This window comes from Bos taurus, chromosome 14 (genome assembly GCF_002263795.3).
Source record: "Bos taurus isolate L1 Dominette 01449 registration number 42190680 breed Hereford chromosome 14, ARS-UCD2.0, whole genome shotgun sequence".
NCBI classification, from domain to species: Eukaryota; Metazoa; Chordata; class Mammalia; order Artiodactyla; family Bovidae; genus Bos; species Bos taurus.
This window is the reverse complement of record NC_037341.1, coordinates 34,782,029-34,799,699: the sequence shown is the minus strand read 5'-3', so window position 1 is coordinate 34,799,699 and position 17,671 is coordinate 34,782,029. Positions and strand designations below refer to the sequence as shown.

The following is a 17,671-nucleotide window of genomic DNA, read 5'->3' as shown; positions in this document are numbered from 1 at the left end:
ATAAACTAAGTCCGGTGTTTGATTTCTCTTGCCGTAACAAAACCAATCCTTCAGTTTTGTTCATCCTTCTCAATAGCCTTTCAATCAGATATTAGATTCAGTGTTTGATAGATCATGAAATGTTTTTTAAATCAAGTTAAAATATATTGGCAGAATGGCATGATTTTTAGTCTCAGCTCAGAGGGGGCAAAGTACTACTACAAAACAATACTTTTTCTACCAAATTTATACTTTAAATGACTAGATCCTACTTTTTAATAAATGTGTCTTGGAGGAAAAAGTACTAAAACTGTCAATTTCCCAGGGACAGGATACCACATGGGTAATTATTCATTTATGGTTTTTGCTGTATTGTGCTGTTCTGCATCCTCCCCAAATGGCATGTAAAAGCATGCTTTTCCTAGTTCACACAAGTATGATAGAGTTGGGTCAGAAGCATAAAGACAGCATTTTATATAAAAAGTTTAAGTCCTAGAGTGCTGACTTACCCAAAGTTTACATTTTTTTGTAATTTACTTTCGTTCATTAGGAAAGGAAAGCTGTTTTGAGAGAATAATTCAGAGGTTTGGAAGAAAAGTGGTGTATGTTGTCATAGGAGATGGTGTGGAAGAGGAACAAGGGGCAAAAAAGGTGAGTGTTCCTCATTGGTGTTTCTTGTGCCCTTTAATTTTTCTTAGTCCTCAAAATCCTGAGCTGGATCATTTAAACACATTACATTCCTCTGAAACAGATTGTGAATGCGTTCAGAACTGTAAGCACTGATCAAGGGCAGAGTAGAATTAAATCATTATTGAAATAATCTTTTTGAAGAGGGATATTCACAAGCTCAGGGGTCATGGATGGTTCATCTTCACAGAATGTGGACTTGGGGAACAGAAAAGGAGGCTTAGCTCTGCATCTGTCACCTGGAATAGAGACAGCATACATGCCTGCTAACGCCAGCATGCCCCTCTCTGCACCCACGGCAGACATCACCTGGTGATTAAACCTTTGTTACCTAAGCCTGGATGCAGCCCACGAACCTTCTAAACATCAATTCAGAGAACCTTCTAAACATCAGTTCAGAAAGACGCTACCAGCTGATCAGAGCTAGGATGCAGAACTCTTCTTCCCTAGAGTAGAGCACCTTCTTTTGATCACAGGGTCAGTGAATCACCCCTTTGGGGATATGCAGAGAGGAGGAAGGAAGCAGACCCACCTGTTAGCTCTCTTGATCCAGTTTACCCATCACATTTCTATTTTTCTGCATCCCTGCAAGGATAATCCTGTCATTTCCTTTAGCAAAAGCTTTCTCATGAATGTCCTTCATCACATTTTAAAAAGGGGGAAGGAGAGGGGACCACATTCCTTAGCCAGGCATTCAGGGTCTACACCATCTAGTAACAACCTACTTTTCAGTCTCCTCCATTCTTGCATCTTAAGCTGTAGGCATATTGGTCTGCTTACCTTTCTCTGGCCACGCCCAGGACCTCCTCCCTGCTTTCCCCAGGGCCCAAATGTCACTGTCTTCCTCATTTTTCAAAATCCAGTTTATATACCACCTTTTCTGTTTCTCTTGTTTGTAAGAACTCAGTTATAAGTAGCACCACTTATTCTATAATTGGAGAAAGCGAAAAAAGTGAAAGTATTAGTCACTCAGTCATGTCCGACTCTTTGCAACCCCATGGACTGTAGGCCCACCAGGCTCCTCTGTCTGTGGAGTTCTCCAGGCAAGAATACTGGAGTGGGTAGCCATTCCCTTCTCCAGGGGATCTTCCTGACCCAGGGATCAAATCCAAGTCTCCAGCATTGCAGGAAGACTCTATACCATCTGAGCCACCAGGAAAGTCCTTAATTGGAGAAGCTATGGGAAATAACTTGGATTCTTGAGCCAGACAGCCCTGCTTTTGAATTGCAGCTCTGTCATTTACCAGCTCTGAACAGGTTACTTTACCCTTCTCTCTCTTTATCTATACATAGGGACAGTAGCAGCACCTAGCTCGTTGGGCTATTTCAAGGTTTAGATTTAGTTAACGCATTATGGACTGTGGGACTTTTGCAGAAACTAGCAGCTGTGGCAGTTTGTTACATCAGTGAATATTTTGAAACACTCTGGTCAATAACATTCAAGTAACAAGAGATATATTGATATGTCTCTGGTAAATAAGTTGTTAAGATATAAGACAGGGTCTGATAACTATGAAGTATGCAACAAGTGGCAGCCATTATTATTAACTATTTGTGTATGTGCCTGACTCAGCAGTTAAGTATGAGCTCCTGAGAGGTAGGAATCTTATATTTTGATTGATTTTTGTTTGGCCCTCAGTCTTCATTTCTTTTTCACAACTCCCTAAATCTTGGCACAGTCGTGCTCTAATATTTCTTAAATTGAAGAGCATTAAATATTTTGAGATTAACCAATAGGATAATTTTTTCATCTCTTGCCCACACCCTCATTCATAGAAATGACACAGTATATTTCCATAAAGGAGGAAAGCTCTTCTGGCATATTCCAGTATATCCCAGAAATGGCACCACACCATAGATGCAGTATGGCACATGGCCAGCCTCTTTATAGAGTCCAAGAATGGTAAATTCACCTTCAGTAACCCTGAATTCCAGTAAAAGCATAGAAAGTGTAAGTCGCTTAGTTATGTCTGACTCCTTGTGACCCCATGGACTGTAGTCTGCCAGGCTCTTCTGTGGAATTCTCCAAGCAAAAATATTGGAGTGGGTTGCTATGACCTTCTCCAGGGGATCTTCCTAACCCAAGGATTGAACCCACGTCTCCTGCATTGCAGGCTGATTCTTTACCATCTGAGCCACCAGGAAAGCCCATCAAAGCATAGAAACTGACCCTAATTCTATAAATAATAGATTATTTCTCTTATATTCATAGATACACCATATTCCCAGGATTACAGTTTCCCAAGTGTGATCAGCACTGGTGGAAACCCACCCACACTTTTAAAAAACTTGATTCTAAGCAGTTTTTGCCATCTAAGCACTCACTCTGCATTCCAGCTTCACCAATGGCCATTGTCATTAGCTACATCTGTTAGCCCTTTGGGCTGTCTTCATAAAAAGAAATCTTTCCCAGACTAAATAAAGTGCCCAAAACTCAACCCTGGAGAGTTAAAGAGAATATTTGGTGCAAATCCAGACTCAAGTCTTTTTCTTAAGGAAGCCTCTGTAATCCCCTGCCATTTCTAGACTGGACCTCCTAGTGGCAATGGGAACATGGAATAGTTTTGCACCTCTGAGCATCATAGAATTGAAGAGCAGAATTGCATGCCAGGATGGCCCAGGGCCAAGGTGTGAATGTGCCCTCCAGGCTGGTCCTTCTCCATCTGGTATTCAGCAAAATATTTTAAAGAGAAGCCAAAATGTGGCTTTCTGGCTTGTGGTAGACAGAAGAATGTTTATGTAAGTGATGACTTAATATGAAAAAAAAAAAAGAAAAGAAAAGACACAAGTCAAGTCTTTGGTCCCCAATCAAGGATTCTGTAGACCAGTTTCTTCCTAAGCCTTTATGAGAAGTTTTTTTTCTTAGATATTTCTGTAGGTGAACACAACATGGAAAAAGAAAAGGAATTACTGGTTTGATGTTAGAATTGAAAGTAGAAACAGTACTGAGAGTATTTGTTCCCTCTGAAGAGCAGTTAAAATTGTTTCCAGTGTTTATCCCTTGGACATAACTATTCTTTTTATTCAGGACAAACACACACACCTGTACCAAAAAAAAAAAAAATAGACAACTGCTTACAAAGAACATCCTCTTTAAATTGTTTGACCGTGAATAAGAAGTTGTAGCTTCAACTTTGTTTTAGCTTCTTGGGATAAGTGTTTGTGATCAGTGCAGTACTCTGCTACAAAGGAACTCTGCACTTTGAGACCTACCAGCTTGGAAACTCTAATGCAACTGTAGCCTGGAGTTGTAAGATCTTTATGTGTGTTTGTAAATTGTACAGATTTTTCAGAAATATTCAGATTCCTAAAAATTGCACCTGTGATTCAGATGTCACAGGAAGGTGAATACTTTGGCCAAGATCACACTGCTTGAAAGCTACCAAACTAAGATATGAAGCCAATTATATCTTCGAGATTCAGCACAAAGTTCCTTCAAATTATAAACTTCACTTAGATATCTTAAATATGATTTGATTTACAAAAAATAATTTTAATGCTTTTAAAAAATTGTTATAGTGTGCAATGTTTATTCCTTTGGGGAGGTATATAGAACCGTGTTAAGTGTTCTCCCCATTTTATACTCATGATTAAAATTTTTTAAATAAGTCATTAATTCTAGTTTATAATTTGGTTCACAAGCATTTCAGATCACTAAATAAAACTGACAGTGAAACAGTGAAGTGCCGCAAGAGTGGGTACTAAAATGATTTGCAAGATCAAAACATTTTGCTTTTCTTCTAAATCAGTTTTAACCATTTAGCTTGTGTCTTAGTTTCCTGTGTCCTTTTAAAAATCTAGTACAACACTCTTGCCTCCTACCTGTAGAGAGGTCTTTCATCTCCCTAAATAATGTTCTTTTGCTAGATGTAGTGGTTTTTTTTTAGCCCAGGACTGAAAACTAGTAAGTATTCTGCCAGTTACCTGTTTTGTTATGCTCAAAATCTGCTCTGTCACCATTGCTCTCTTTTCCATACAATTCCAGGAGTTTCATCAGTAATTTGATCTAATTCTGTAATTGTATCATTAAAAAACATTCCTTCAAAGAGAAAAGGTTAGAGATACCTTTGTTTTTGAAAAAACATTATTCTAAAAAGATCTTAAAAAAATTTTTTTATTGGAGTACAGTTGATTTACAATGTTGTATTAGTTTCACATGTACGGCAAAGTAAATCAATTATACATATATCCACTCTTTGTTAGATTCTATCCCCATGTAGGTCATTAAGAGTGTTGAGTAGAGTTCCCTGGGCTGTATGTGCATGCTCAGTTGCTTCAGTCGTGTCCAACTCTTTGCAACAGTAGGTCTTTATATATATATATATATATAATTAGTGTGTTTATCGGAGAAGGCAGTGGCACCCCACTCCAGTACTCTTGCCTGGAAAATCCCATGGATGGAGGAGCCTGGTGGGCTGCCATCTATGGGGTTGCACAGAGTTGGACACGACTGAAGCGACTTAGCAGCAGCAGTGTGTTTATGTCAATTCCAATTTATCTCTCCCCCTGCCTTATCCCTTGGTAACCATAAGTTTGCTTTCTACATCTGTAACACTTTGTTTTATAAATAAGTTCATTTGTACTGTTCTTTTAAATTCCACATTTAAGTGATATGGTATTTGTCTTTCTGTGTCCGACTTCCTTCACTAAGGTGCATTCATGTTGCTGCAAATAGCATTATTTAATTCTTTTTATGACTAATATTCCATTGTATATGTGTACCACATTTTCTTTATCCATTCCTCTGTTGATGGACATTTAGATCGCTTCCATGTCCTGGCTATTGTAAATATTGCTGCAGTGAACACTGGGGTGCGTGTATCTTTTTGAATTAGTTTTCTTTTTCTGATTTCTCATTGCTAATATATAGGAATGCAAGAGATTTCTGTGTACTTTGTATTCTGTAACTTTACCAAATTCATTGATGAGCTCTAGTAGTGTTCTGGTCCAATTTGTATCCCTTTTCTTTTTCTTCTCTGATTGATGTGGCTAGGATTTCTAAAACTATGTTGAATCATAGTGGTAAGAATGGACATCCTTTTCTTATTTCTGATCTTAGAAGAAATGCTTTCAGTTTTTCACCCTAGAAGAAATAAGCAAATTCTAAAAAAGATCTCTTGTAAGAGTTTTCTTCAAGCACCTCTTTGTTCCTAGAAAGACTGTTCAGAGAAACTATCTCCCTGTCAATATCTTCCTTTGATGTATATTATGTCTTTTGTTGTCAAAATTTGCCATGCTTTTTTTTAACCATAAAATTTCTTGTTTTCCTAACATTCCTCCAGTGAAAATAGTTAAAGCATGATTTAAAAATCAAAATGTAAGTAATAGTCTTCTGCACACTGACAGCAGTTTTGGTTTATGGAGCAAAATGGCCTTGTTTTATAACTTTCACTTTATTTACTTTTCAGAGAACCACCTAAAATGAATCTCTTGTAAATAACATGGAGGGAAGGGGGTATGACAAGCATCCATTATTCTGCATAATAACAACAGCTTCATCAAAAATGTCCATTTTCATTGTGCATCCCAAACCTTGCCCAAAACCAAGATGAACCTGAGAATCTGCTTCATAATGCTTGATTCTGAGTTTATTTGGGAGAAAAATAAGGACTTTAAAAAAAAAAAAAAAGTATTTTTGATGCAAGTTTTTGCTTTTAGTTTTAAGTGAAATAAAGGGATTACTGAGTACAAAATTTTGTTCTAAAGCCATTACACTTATTTAACTTAATGAGCACAAACTATATGCCAGATCTTAAATTGGATTTCATCTTTAAAGTGTAGACTTTGTCCAGAGAGGATGCAGATATACAAATAATCATAGAGCAAAACTGTGCCGAAAGTTTCATAAATTCTCAGAATAATCTGTTTACAATTTGTGAAGTATTTGTATCTCCATATGCAATTTTTTTACATACATGCATAGGAAAGCACAGATTTTATTTTTTATACAAATTATAATTATATACTTTTTTTCTATACCTTTTTTTTTCCCACTTAATATATATCCTGGTAGTTATTTCATATCAGGAAGCACATGGAGCTCTGTATCTCTAATGCTTATAAATGACCACATCAGAATTTCATTACATCAATGTGCTATAATTTAACAAGTCCCCTGGGGCTCAACATTTTGGTGGTTTCCAGAATTTACTATTATAGACAGTTCTTATGTGGTTCGCGTGGGCAAGTATCAATACATTTGTGGGATAAATTCCTAGAAGTGTAATGCCTAGGGCAAAGGCTATGTGCTTTTATGGTTTTGAAATATTTTTTAATAATTCAGCAAAATTCAAATTACACGTGAATGTTCACACGCCCAGCTTTTTGTATTACTGATCTTATGTATAACCAGAAGGGATAAACAGACAGGAAAGGTGGCAGAAGGAAATTTGGAAAACCGCACATGTGGGCAAGAGGAACGGAAAGGATGTGTTATCATCTTCCCATTAGGGAATATTTTGGTTCCAATGACCCCAAAACATGTGCTACTTCCCAAAATTTAAGTCTTGGTGCCCATTTTTCTCAATTTATGCCTAATCTCAATAAACTAGTCACACACACATCAGTTTAGGCTATTATTGTTAACTGTTCTGGTTTCAGGGCTCTAGTTATGGGATGGAGTATCTCCATGTTGTTGTTCATTCGCTAAGTCCTGTATGACTCTTTGCCACCCCATTGATTGTAGCACACCAGGCTCCTCTGTCTTCCACTGTCTCCCAGAGTTTGCTCAAATTCATGTCCATTAAGTCCCATTTCATCCATCTGAATATCTGCATATGTATGTGGTGTAATCTCACCATCTCTTTATCCATTCATCTGTTGATGGACACTTAGGTTGTTTCCATATCAAGAGTATGGTAATAGTTCTGCTATGAAGATGCAGGTATCTGTTCAACATATTATTTGCATTTCCTTTGGGCATGTATATACCCAGAAGTGGGATTGTTTAGTCCTGTGGTAGTTACGTTTTTAATTTTTTAAGGAACCGCCAGACTCGTTTCCATACTGATTATACCAATTTACATTCTGACCAGCAGTGCATAAGGGTTCCCTTTTCCCTACCTCCTCATCAGCATTTGTTACCCCTTATCTTTTTGATGAAGGCTGTTCTAACAGGTGTGAGGTGATTATCTCATTGTGATTTTGATTTGTATTTCCCTAATTAGTAATGGGGAGCACTGCTTCACATACTTGTTGGCCATCTGTATAGTTTCTTGACAAAAATGTCTATTCTGCCCAATTTTTAGATTGTTTTGCTATTGAGTTTTATGATATTAACCTCTTATCAGATATATAGTTTACAAATTTTGTTTTCCTCATTCCATAGGTTATCTTTTCATTTTGTCAATCATTTCTTTTGCTGTGCAGAAACTTTTTAGTTTGATATGTCTTCCTGTTTATTTTGTTTGCTTGTGCTTTAGGTGTCATATCCAAAAGATCATTACCAAGGCTGATGTCAAGGAGTTTTTCCCCAGTGTTTTCTTATAGGAGTTTTACGGTTCTTGGTCTTATTGAAGTCTTTAGTCCCTTTTAGGTTGTTTCCTTCTTTTATAGTTTGTTTCATTCTTTTATATGTGAATAGCCAGTATTCCCAGCAACATTTATTGAAGAGACCATCTTTTCTCCGTTGAGTATTAAGCATATATACATGGCTTTGTTCTGGGCTGTTGATTATGTCCCATTTTCTATGTATCTGTTTTATTCTATTATATACTGTTTTGATTACCGCAGCTTTATCATACAGCCTGAAATCAGGAAGTGTGATGCCTCCCACTTTGTGCTTTCTCAGGATTGGTTTAGCAATTTGAGGTCTTTTAGCTCCATATACATTTTAGGATTGTTTTTTCTACTTCTGTAAAAATCGCTATTGGAACTTTGACAGAGATTGCACTGAATCTGTAGATGGTGGCTCGGAAGAGTACAGAGACTGCCTGCAATGCAGGAGACCTGGGTTCTGTCCCTGGGTTGGGAATATCCCCTGGAGGAGGGCATGGCAGCCCGCTCCAGTATTCTTGCCTGGAAAATCCCATGGACAGAGGAGCCTGGTGGGCTGCAGTCATGGAGTCACAGTCAGACACAACTGAGCAACTAAGGACGCACACACAGTATGAACATTTTCACAACATTTGTTCTTCTAATCATGAGCGTGACATACCTTTCCATTTATTATTTGTGTCAGTTTCTTTCATCTGTGTCTTATAGTTTTCCGTGTAGAAATCCTTCACTTTTACTGTTTTTGATGTTGTAAACGGAATCACTTTATTATTGGATAATTTGGTCTTAGTGTATAGAAATGCTGATTTTTGTAGGCTAATTTTGTATCCTGCAACTTTGTTGAATTCATTAATTAGGTCTAACAGTTTTTTGTTGGTGTCTTTAGGATTTTCTATACATAAAATTATGTCATCTGCAAATAGTTTTACTTCTTCCTTTCCAATTCTGATGCTTTTATTTTTCTTACTTGATGTGCTGGCTAGGTCATTTTTGATTCTTAATCCCATACTGCCTTACATTGTAATAAAAAAGTTTCAGCAGATATGTCTTGCCTGCTGGTTCTTGGCAGTGGGAGGATATGTTATGTATGTATATTATTTTATAAATCTGCTCTAGCTATAGTGCTGAGCAAGTAATACTTTAATGAAAAAGTTATTGACTTTATTAAACCTAGGAGCAACCCTGAGTCATTTCCCCTAAACCGTTACTTTACAAATAAACAAACTAGGGCTCCAAGGAGATGTCATGATTCAAAGTCATGTTACTAAAGTCAGAGTTGAGAGTATAACCCAGGTCTCCTCATTCTAGAACCTGCTTTTCTTTTCCTCTCTTGCTACCATCACTCTCTGATTTGATATAAGAAATATTTGTTCCAAGCTAAACACTGATTCAGGAAAAAAATTATTTACTTTGCACTTACTGGGCCTGGGAAGCTCTTGTTGATCCATAAAAGCTTCACATTGGTATGCGCCTACTTAGAGAAAATGTTATTTTGCAATATAATTATTTGTTAACACATGTTTGAATCCCCTGTTCTCTTCCCTAGACTCAGTCGTCTTATAATTACTCAATATTAAATGTTCTTAATAACTATCAATAGGATAGTCCTCTTTAACAGGACTAACCAGGTCTTGCACCATTTGACTCCTACAGCCAAAATGTCAGAGCCATGTCTTTCTCTCATACAGCTAGTATTCGAACAATGAGCTTGTCCTTTATCCTCCGCCCCTTCACACACACAGCCATTACAGTGCTCTTCTGAATGATCATCCTTTCATAACTAGCTCAGTTATTACCTCTCCTCTTACCAAGTGTCTCCCTCAGTTCCCCAGGCACAGGGAGTCACCTCCTCCTACTCCTTTGAGGTGAACTTGCGTGATTGCCATTCATGTCTGCTACTCAACCACAGACTATGAAAGGGTGGGTCAGGGATGTCTTGTATGCCATGCTTGCAAACACAAAAATCTCTAATGAATGAATGCAAAATAGTACAGTATATGTTTATGATCTAAAGTTGCCCAGTGGAACATGATAAATATTTGAAAAGAGATCTCTAGTATTTGGTGCTGAACTGTTATTGAAGGATAACAAAAATAGAGATACCCTAAAATAGTATAGAATCCAGAAAGGCCTACATGTGATATTGGACTATGGTATATGTTTTTAGCAGATCACTTGAGACAAAGACATTGACAATAAGTAACAATATTTTGCATCCCCAGAATAACAACAGGTATGTGGTCTATACCAAAACAGTAGCTTCTACTGTCACTTAGATAGTCCCCCCAAAACTCCTCAGTTCCAAATTCTATTTGTTTTCATGCCATATTCTCCTAATAGTCTGAATTGTTTAAAAACCCCATAGAACTATCATCGCAAATTATACTCAGACCTTCACTTTTTGTGTAAAAAAAAAGTTTTCTGTGGGCTTAATAGAATTTTATTCTCTGAAAGGTGATGATTATCTGTCTCTTATGTAAGATTTTGCTCATACATATTATAATGTTTTTGAGCCGTAAAGTTGATAATCAATCATGTTTTTATCTTTCATGGATGATGAAGCTCTTGCCGGGGAAGGGGGCTGTTTTTCTTGTCTCTGGTTAATTCAGATGTTTTACAAAGATAGCTCCATCATTTAAGGAAGATTTTTTAGATTGATGTTTTAAACAACTACAAAAAAAAAAGCTGAAAAAACTACGTTAGATGTTCATTTAAAATGTTCTCATATGGTAATGTTGTTTCAAGGTCAGTGTGAACAATGCCTGATGGAAATAAATGAAAAAAATAGTTGTTTCAATCAAATTTTGATTTTAGAACTAAAATCAAATTTTGCCAAATGTAAAATACTACCAACTAAGGAAAACCGCTTAAACTTGCAGCATGAAAGCTCCAGTGGATCCAGATTTTGAAAGGCAAATATTTGACACATTTTTGTTCACAGCTACTGGGTTTTATTTGAAGTTTGGAATAAGCATTCAAGCGGCAGTGTAGGTCTGCTTAAGAAATACCCATCACCTTCTTAAAAAAAAAAAACAGACTCCCGAATTGCATTTTAAAATGCACTCTGGCATTCTTAGGGGAGGAGTAAGTTTGGATTTTGTTTTAAACAGATGTGATGTTGAGATCTTAATGGGCAGTTTTCACAGCTCGGAATAAAGGGGGGGGTGGGCAGTGAAGTGGACTGACAGAGCAGGGCTGGTGCTGGGCGCGTTCCCCATCCTCACCACGTTGTCTGCCCCTCCGCAGCACGCCATGCCCTTCTGGAGGGTCTCCAGTCACTCGGACCTCATGGCCCTACATCATGCCTTGGAACTGGAGTACCTGTAACAGTCACCTAGCACTTTGAAGCTGCACAGCCGCCCTGTGACCGGGGGACACATCCACCAAGCTGAGTCCCAACTGGGCGCCAGACTCCAAATTAACATTTCAGCATTTTGACACCCAGCTGCTGTGGGTCCTCGCCTCCACCTCTGTGGGAAATGAAGGACACCACACCCCTTTCTTCAGAACGGCTGTTGACTCCTAGTACTGTGAATCCATTGCAAATAAGCCATGAGAATGTTCTAGCACAGTGTAGTGTGTCTTGGCCACATTAACTAACCATGGTTCGAACCTGTGAAGAAAGGACCTGCAGACGCTTTATGTTTCTAGCATCTTCAATGTGACATAAAACAGCTTCTCCAATACAGCAAACTTGATTGCACAACAAAGACTGAAATGGGTTTCCTGAGTACCAGTGGGGGGATTTTTCTTGTAAAGGTTTACTTTTTCTGGTGTCTCATACCCAGGGTCTTCTGTACATCTCTACTTATTTATGAACAGACTTTAAAAAAAAAAAAACAGCTTTATCGAGGTATAATTGAAGAACCATACAGTTCACGCAAACAGACTTTTGACATCAGATAACTGAAGAGACAGTAGCATGACAGAAGCGATCGAAGGCCCTGGCCTCATGACACAGCAAGTACTTTGAATTTTAGCACATTGCAAAGTAGTTTAAAATATGTCTAATTTAAACGTATAATATGTACATCACTGAGACAATCATGTACAGAAAGAATTTTTGGTGTAAATTTGTAATAATGGATGATTTCTTTTACATATTGTTTAGAAAAATGATATTGAAAGGTAGCAATGCCTTGATAGTGAAGTATGAGGAGGACCGGCACAGACACGCAGGGCCTTCTCCAAGTACTGGGTATAAATATGTAGATAATGGATTTTTTTTTTTTTTTTAGATCATGTTGTCAAGACCAAAAGCATGGATGTCAAGTGTCAATAGGATTTTGTTTTCTAATAATTTTTTTCCCCAATCTGTACTTTTTTTTTTTTTTAATGCTGTTAGGAGGGCCTTGGTAAATAACACATCAGTGTCTTAAACAACTGGGGTCGGGGTGGGGAGACAAGTCCTCTTACAACCTCACTTTTTCATTTTTAGCATTAATGCAGTGTAACTATTTGGCAAAGGAGAGTTATTCAAATGCTTCTTCCCATAGAAAGAAGGTAGATGATGGATAGATTTTATAAATGGCTCATGAATTGGACACTAGCAAAGGGACACTATCATGTGTCCAGATGATATTTTCTTGTTTAAGGAAGGCCATGACCACATATCTGCAAATCAGCACAACTTTGTATTACTTCCTTACATTCATGTTCTTTCTCTTTCCCTCCACGTCCCACCATCACCGCCCACCAGAAAAGTTCATTGCCAGCAGTGGGACATGATCCAGTCATCATCACCAAGAAAATAATGCTACTCTTTTCACCCCATCCTAACTATATGACAAGCGTAAATCTGAGAAATGAAGCTTGTCACCTTTGTAATACCCTCAAAAAAGTTCAGCCAGAAGTAATCCATCAGTTTATCTAGACACTAGTTTCTCTCATCTAAAGGCCTTCCATTGTCATGAGATTACTTTTTGGATGAATTTTCTTTAATAGTATATTGGAGGGAAAAAAACCCACCAGCTTTGACCCAAAGTAGCTACAGAGCTGCCCTATCCTTTCCTAAGGTTTCATGTTGCTGCTAGAATTAGTCAGTTGTGAATATCTCCAAATTGTTGAATCATTGAATTCAGTTGTTTTTTCCTCTCTTGCTTGAAGCAAACAGAAGTCAACAGTTTTTTAGCCTTTCCATTTTATGTTTTTGTACTCTGCAAACTGAAAAGACAAAAGTTTATCATCTTGGCCTTACTGTATAAAGGTGTGTTGTGTCCACAACTGTGTACAGACTTTTTCTTCAATTTGTGTTTAAATTAATAAAACTGATTTGTGAAGTACTGTAAGCTCCCTGTCAGTGTTTTCTTCATCTTTTGGTTCTGTAAAATAGCAGGATCTTGGTGGTGTTAGAACACTCATAGTCCAACAAAAGAAAGCTGTATGGAGCAACTGTAGTAATGGCTTTATCAGCCCTTGCATGGAACTAAGCTAGAAGAATAACAGCTGTCTCTTTGATCACCATTAAGAACAGATGAATGGAAAAGCCTTTTACTTCCTCTGAAACTATATAAACAAGACTTTCACTCAGATTTATCTGCTATGGAACCGAATTCAGCATCAAGTATCTTGGATGTCAGAGCATAGATTTAGCCACTTTAATACCCAAGGGACAGCAATGGAAACTAGTTTCCATTCCATTTCATCTGTAAAGAACGCCCACAACATACATCTCTAAGATTTGGCCAGCTTCATCACTGACAAAGAGCCATATAACAGCACAACTTGCTTCCTCCTGGGATTTCATCTTAGAAACCCAACATTCACACATACAGAACACATGAACATCCAACATGCAGTGGTCTGACTCATTCATCAGGCCGAGGACATTCATTTTTCACATGCACACGTTTGGCCAAGTGGCTTGAATAATGAAGTGTCTGTGCATGCTCGGTTGCCCGAGAGTGAGACATTTGGAGAATGTCTGTAGGCAGGGGTGGGGAGTGGAGGGACTTTTAGGTCTCAGGTGAAGAAAGTATGAAAAAGAGTCAAATGGAGAGCATACCCTCAAAAGATGGATTTTCTAAAGTGCTGCTTCTAACATGATACCCTTTGGTCCATAGATGAGAGGCCACATTTCTCTCCCTGCCATTCTAGACTTTTCAGATACAGTCTACTTTCTTTCCAACATTGTCTCTCGTTATTCTTATTATGAACAAACTTTCTGTCCATGTTAACTGATCTCTTTAATAGACCCAACAGCCCCTAAGAATCCTTGCCTCACCTCTACTCAGGGCTTGCCCACTGCCATCAGTGACTTCCTCCACCCTCCATCCACCCAAGCCATGTTCAGCTCCAGAGCCTTCCTTGCAGAACCTTCTTTCCCATCCTGGCACACAGTGCTAGCTCTTTCTCTTGAACTGCTCCCACCTCCAATGTCCATAGTCTTACTGACTGTTCATAATACCCTCCTCAATGTGGATGGAGTTTACATCAGAGTAGGCGTGAACAGACATATGAGTGAATGAGGGAATGAATGAGATATATTCAGTTGGAAAGGTTCTTTATGGAAAATTAAAACAGGGAATATATGTAAGTGACAGGGCTTCCCTGTAAAGGATGGACAGAGCTGAGACAGATGAACTGAGACCAACTACTAAGAAGCAGGCCGCATGTGAAGATGAGGGGTAGAAAAGAGAGGCACAAACGTCCTTGGAGGAGAAGACTTCTATTTATTGTGTTCTCGGAGTGAGAATCACACTCATGGGTCCAAGAAGAGATGGTTTTGCAAAGGCTAGCCACCTAGAGGTCTACACAGGGCTGTGACCCAATCTGATACATTCTTTGAAATGACCACTCTGGCTGCTGGGTGGAGAGTGGACTATAGAAGGGCAAGAGAAGAACTGGGGAAACAAGTCATTAGGCCAATAGCAAGGTCCAGGCCAGCAGCAGCCAGATTCAGATTAGGATGGGAAAAAGAACACTTGGATTTATTTTTAGCAATAGCAACAACAGCACTGGCTGAGGAGTTGAAAGAGGTGAGCAGTGGGACACGAGGACAGTGGACACCCCCAGAGTAAGGCATCTCCCCACCCACTGTCAGATAGTATACCCAGTGGTGTACTGGCCTCTGCAGGCAGGTTGCCTGGGTTCAGATCCTGGCTTCCCCATTTTATCTTGCCAAGTTAACTTCACTGTGCCTTAGTTTCCTCATCTGTAAAATGGGGATAATAATAATACCTACTTTAGACCATTGGAGAAGGAAATGGCAACCCACTTCAGTATTCTTGCCTGGAGAATTCCATGGACAAAGGAGCCTGGCAAGCTATAGTCCATGGGGTTGCAAAGAGTTGGACACAACTGAGTGACTATCACTTCAGACCATTACAATGAAGACCAAGTAAATTCATATGAATAAAGTGCTTGGGACACCACTTGGCAAATTATTCAATGCTGTTCATTCATATGCTTGCTAAGTATTCATAGACATTTTTTTTTCTAACTAAAGAATCAGCTCTTTGATGGCACAGACCATTTACAAGGGGATTACATTTTTCTGGACTAGTCAAGGAAAGTGAAAGTTACAGTGTTAGTCACTTAGTCATAGCTCAAACTGTAGCTCAGCAGTCTCCTCTGTTCATGGGATTCTCTGGGCAAGAATACTGCAGTGGGTTGATACTTCCTTCACCAGGGAATCGTTCCAACCCAGGGATCAAACCTGGGTCTCCTACACTATAGGCAGAGTCTTTACAGTCTGAGCCACCAGGTAGGCCTAAGTCTAGGAAACAGGATGAAAAAGAAAACCATTGAGTAGCAATTCTTTTTTAATAGCCACCATCCCAGTGCTTGAGGTCAGGAATTAACGAGTTTTTCATCCTGTTTCCTAAATGGAAAGGAAATCCAGAAGGAAGGGGATATATGTCTATGTGTGGCTGATTCATTTTGCTGTACAGTAGAGACTAACAACATTGTAAAGCAATTGTACTCCAATGAAAATTAATTAGAAAAAAAAAAAAAAAAAGGACTTCTCTGGTGGTCCAGTGTTTAAGAATCCATCTGCCAATGCAGGGACACGAGTTCAATCCCTGGTCTGGGGAAACTAAGATCCCACATCCTGCGGGACACTAATCCCTCATGCCACAACTACTAAGCCCTTGTGCCCTACAGCCCTGCTCCACAACAGGAGAAGCCAGGGCAGAAAACCCCATGCACCGCAACTAGAGAAAGTCCCCTCAAAACAACAAAGAGCCCCTGAGTGGAAGTGAAGACCCAGTGCAGCCCTTAATAAATGAATACATTTTGGGAAAAAAGAATCACAATGATAAAGGACACTTGTGTGAGCAGTCCTGTGGACATGCGAGGTGGGGCAAGCAGGGCAGGCAGGAAACCCTGCCCCGAAGCTGAGCCCTGCAGGCTGAAGCTGGCCTGAGCAGAGTGGGGAGAAGGAGAGCACAGGAGAGAGGCCACAGGACTACAGGAGCACAGGGAGTGTGGGTCTGAGTAGCCAGGAGAGGGAAAGGTGAGGATGGGAACTGTCCTTCACCTCCAAGGACAACTTCAGACTTACTGCTTTTATTACCCACAAGCTTGGCTGTTCCCCCTCTATGGAAGACAGAAAAGCAAGAAGACAGGACCAGAGGTTCTCAGCCTCCTGCATTAGCACACACAGCCTTTACTGGGGCCCCTGATTCAACATTAAACTAGACTTAGATGAGAGCCCTAAGTAGTGTCCAGCAGAGCCCCTTTTATTTTACAGATTACAAAACTCAGGTTAAATGGTCTGCCTAAGAGGTCACAGCCTAATCAGGCAGTCACGGCTCTGAGCAACTCTTGGATACAACACAGACTCATGAAAAGATCACGGGCTCTCAGGTCAGTACAAGCTGACTTTTCCTCTGACTCCATCACACCACACCAGGGCTTAGGCAGCCCTTTCCATTTTCAGGGGGTATCTCACATCCTGTCCAGTTAATACAATTGTTCAGTGAGGTCTGAATGCTCATAGCACCTCAATTCTATGCTATCCTTCAAGAGATTGGTTTAAGATTTGACTCCTAATCAGCATATACACATGTCCCAAGCACGTACATTTTGTAATAACTTTTAAAATTTGCTTTTCAAAACTGGAATAGGGCTTGCATGTTCCCCAATTCAACTGAATATAAAGGAGGCCATTTGCTGAAGGAGCTTCCCTGGTGGCTCAGATGATAAAGAATCTGCCTGCAATGCAGGAGGACCAGGGTTCCATCGTTGGGTTGCAAAGATCCCCTGGAGAAGGGAATGGTAACCCACTCCAGTATTCTTGCCTGGAGAATCCCATGGACAAAGGAGCCTGGCGGGCTACAGTCCACAGGGTCGCAAAGAGTCGGACACGACTGAAGCAAATTAGCACACACGCATTTGCTTAACAGAATGTGGAGATGGGCCCATGAACACTGGGTGTTCATTTAAGACCTCTAAGAAATTCCCTCCCAGATCCTGGGACCCCCCCCCCCCCGCGCCCCCGCAACAGTCCCCACAGGCGCAAAACCTTCAGCTGACTCACGTCACCCTGTCCATCCTGCTCAGGATG

At 39.5% G+C, this 17,671-nt stretch overlaps 1 protein-coding gene across 10 annotated transcripts in view; it reads left to right on the top strand.

Moving 5' to 3' along the window:
* EYA1 (EYA transcriptional coactivator and phosphatase 1) overlaps positions 1 to 13,448 on the top strand; it is a 373,498-nt gene extending 360,050 nt beyond the window's left edge. For all 10 annotated transcript variants that reach the window (XM_025001849.2, XM_025001847.2, XM_025001851.2 and 7 more), the window contains 2 exons: positions 530 to 630; positions 11,407 to 13,448. In XM_025001849.2, coding sequence (XP_024857617.1) covers positions 530 to 630; positions 11,407 to 11,487 — 182 coding nt within the window. In that variant the 3' untranslated portion in view covers positions 11,488 to 13,448. The remainder of the gene's footprint in view (positions 1 to 529; positions 631 to 11,406) is intronic.
* The last annotated feature ends 4,223 nt before the right edge of the window (positions 13,449 to 17,671 follow it).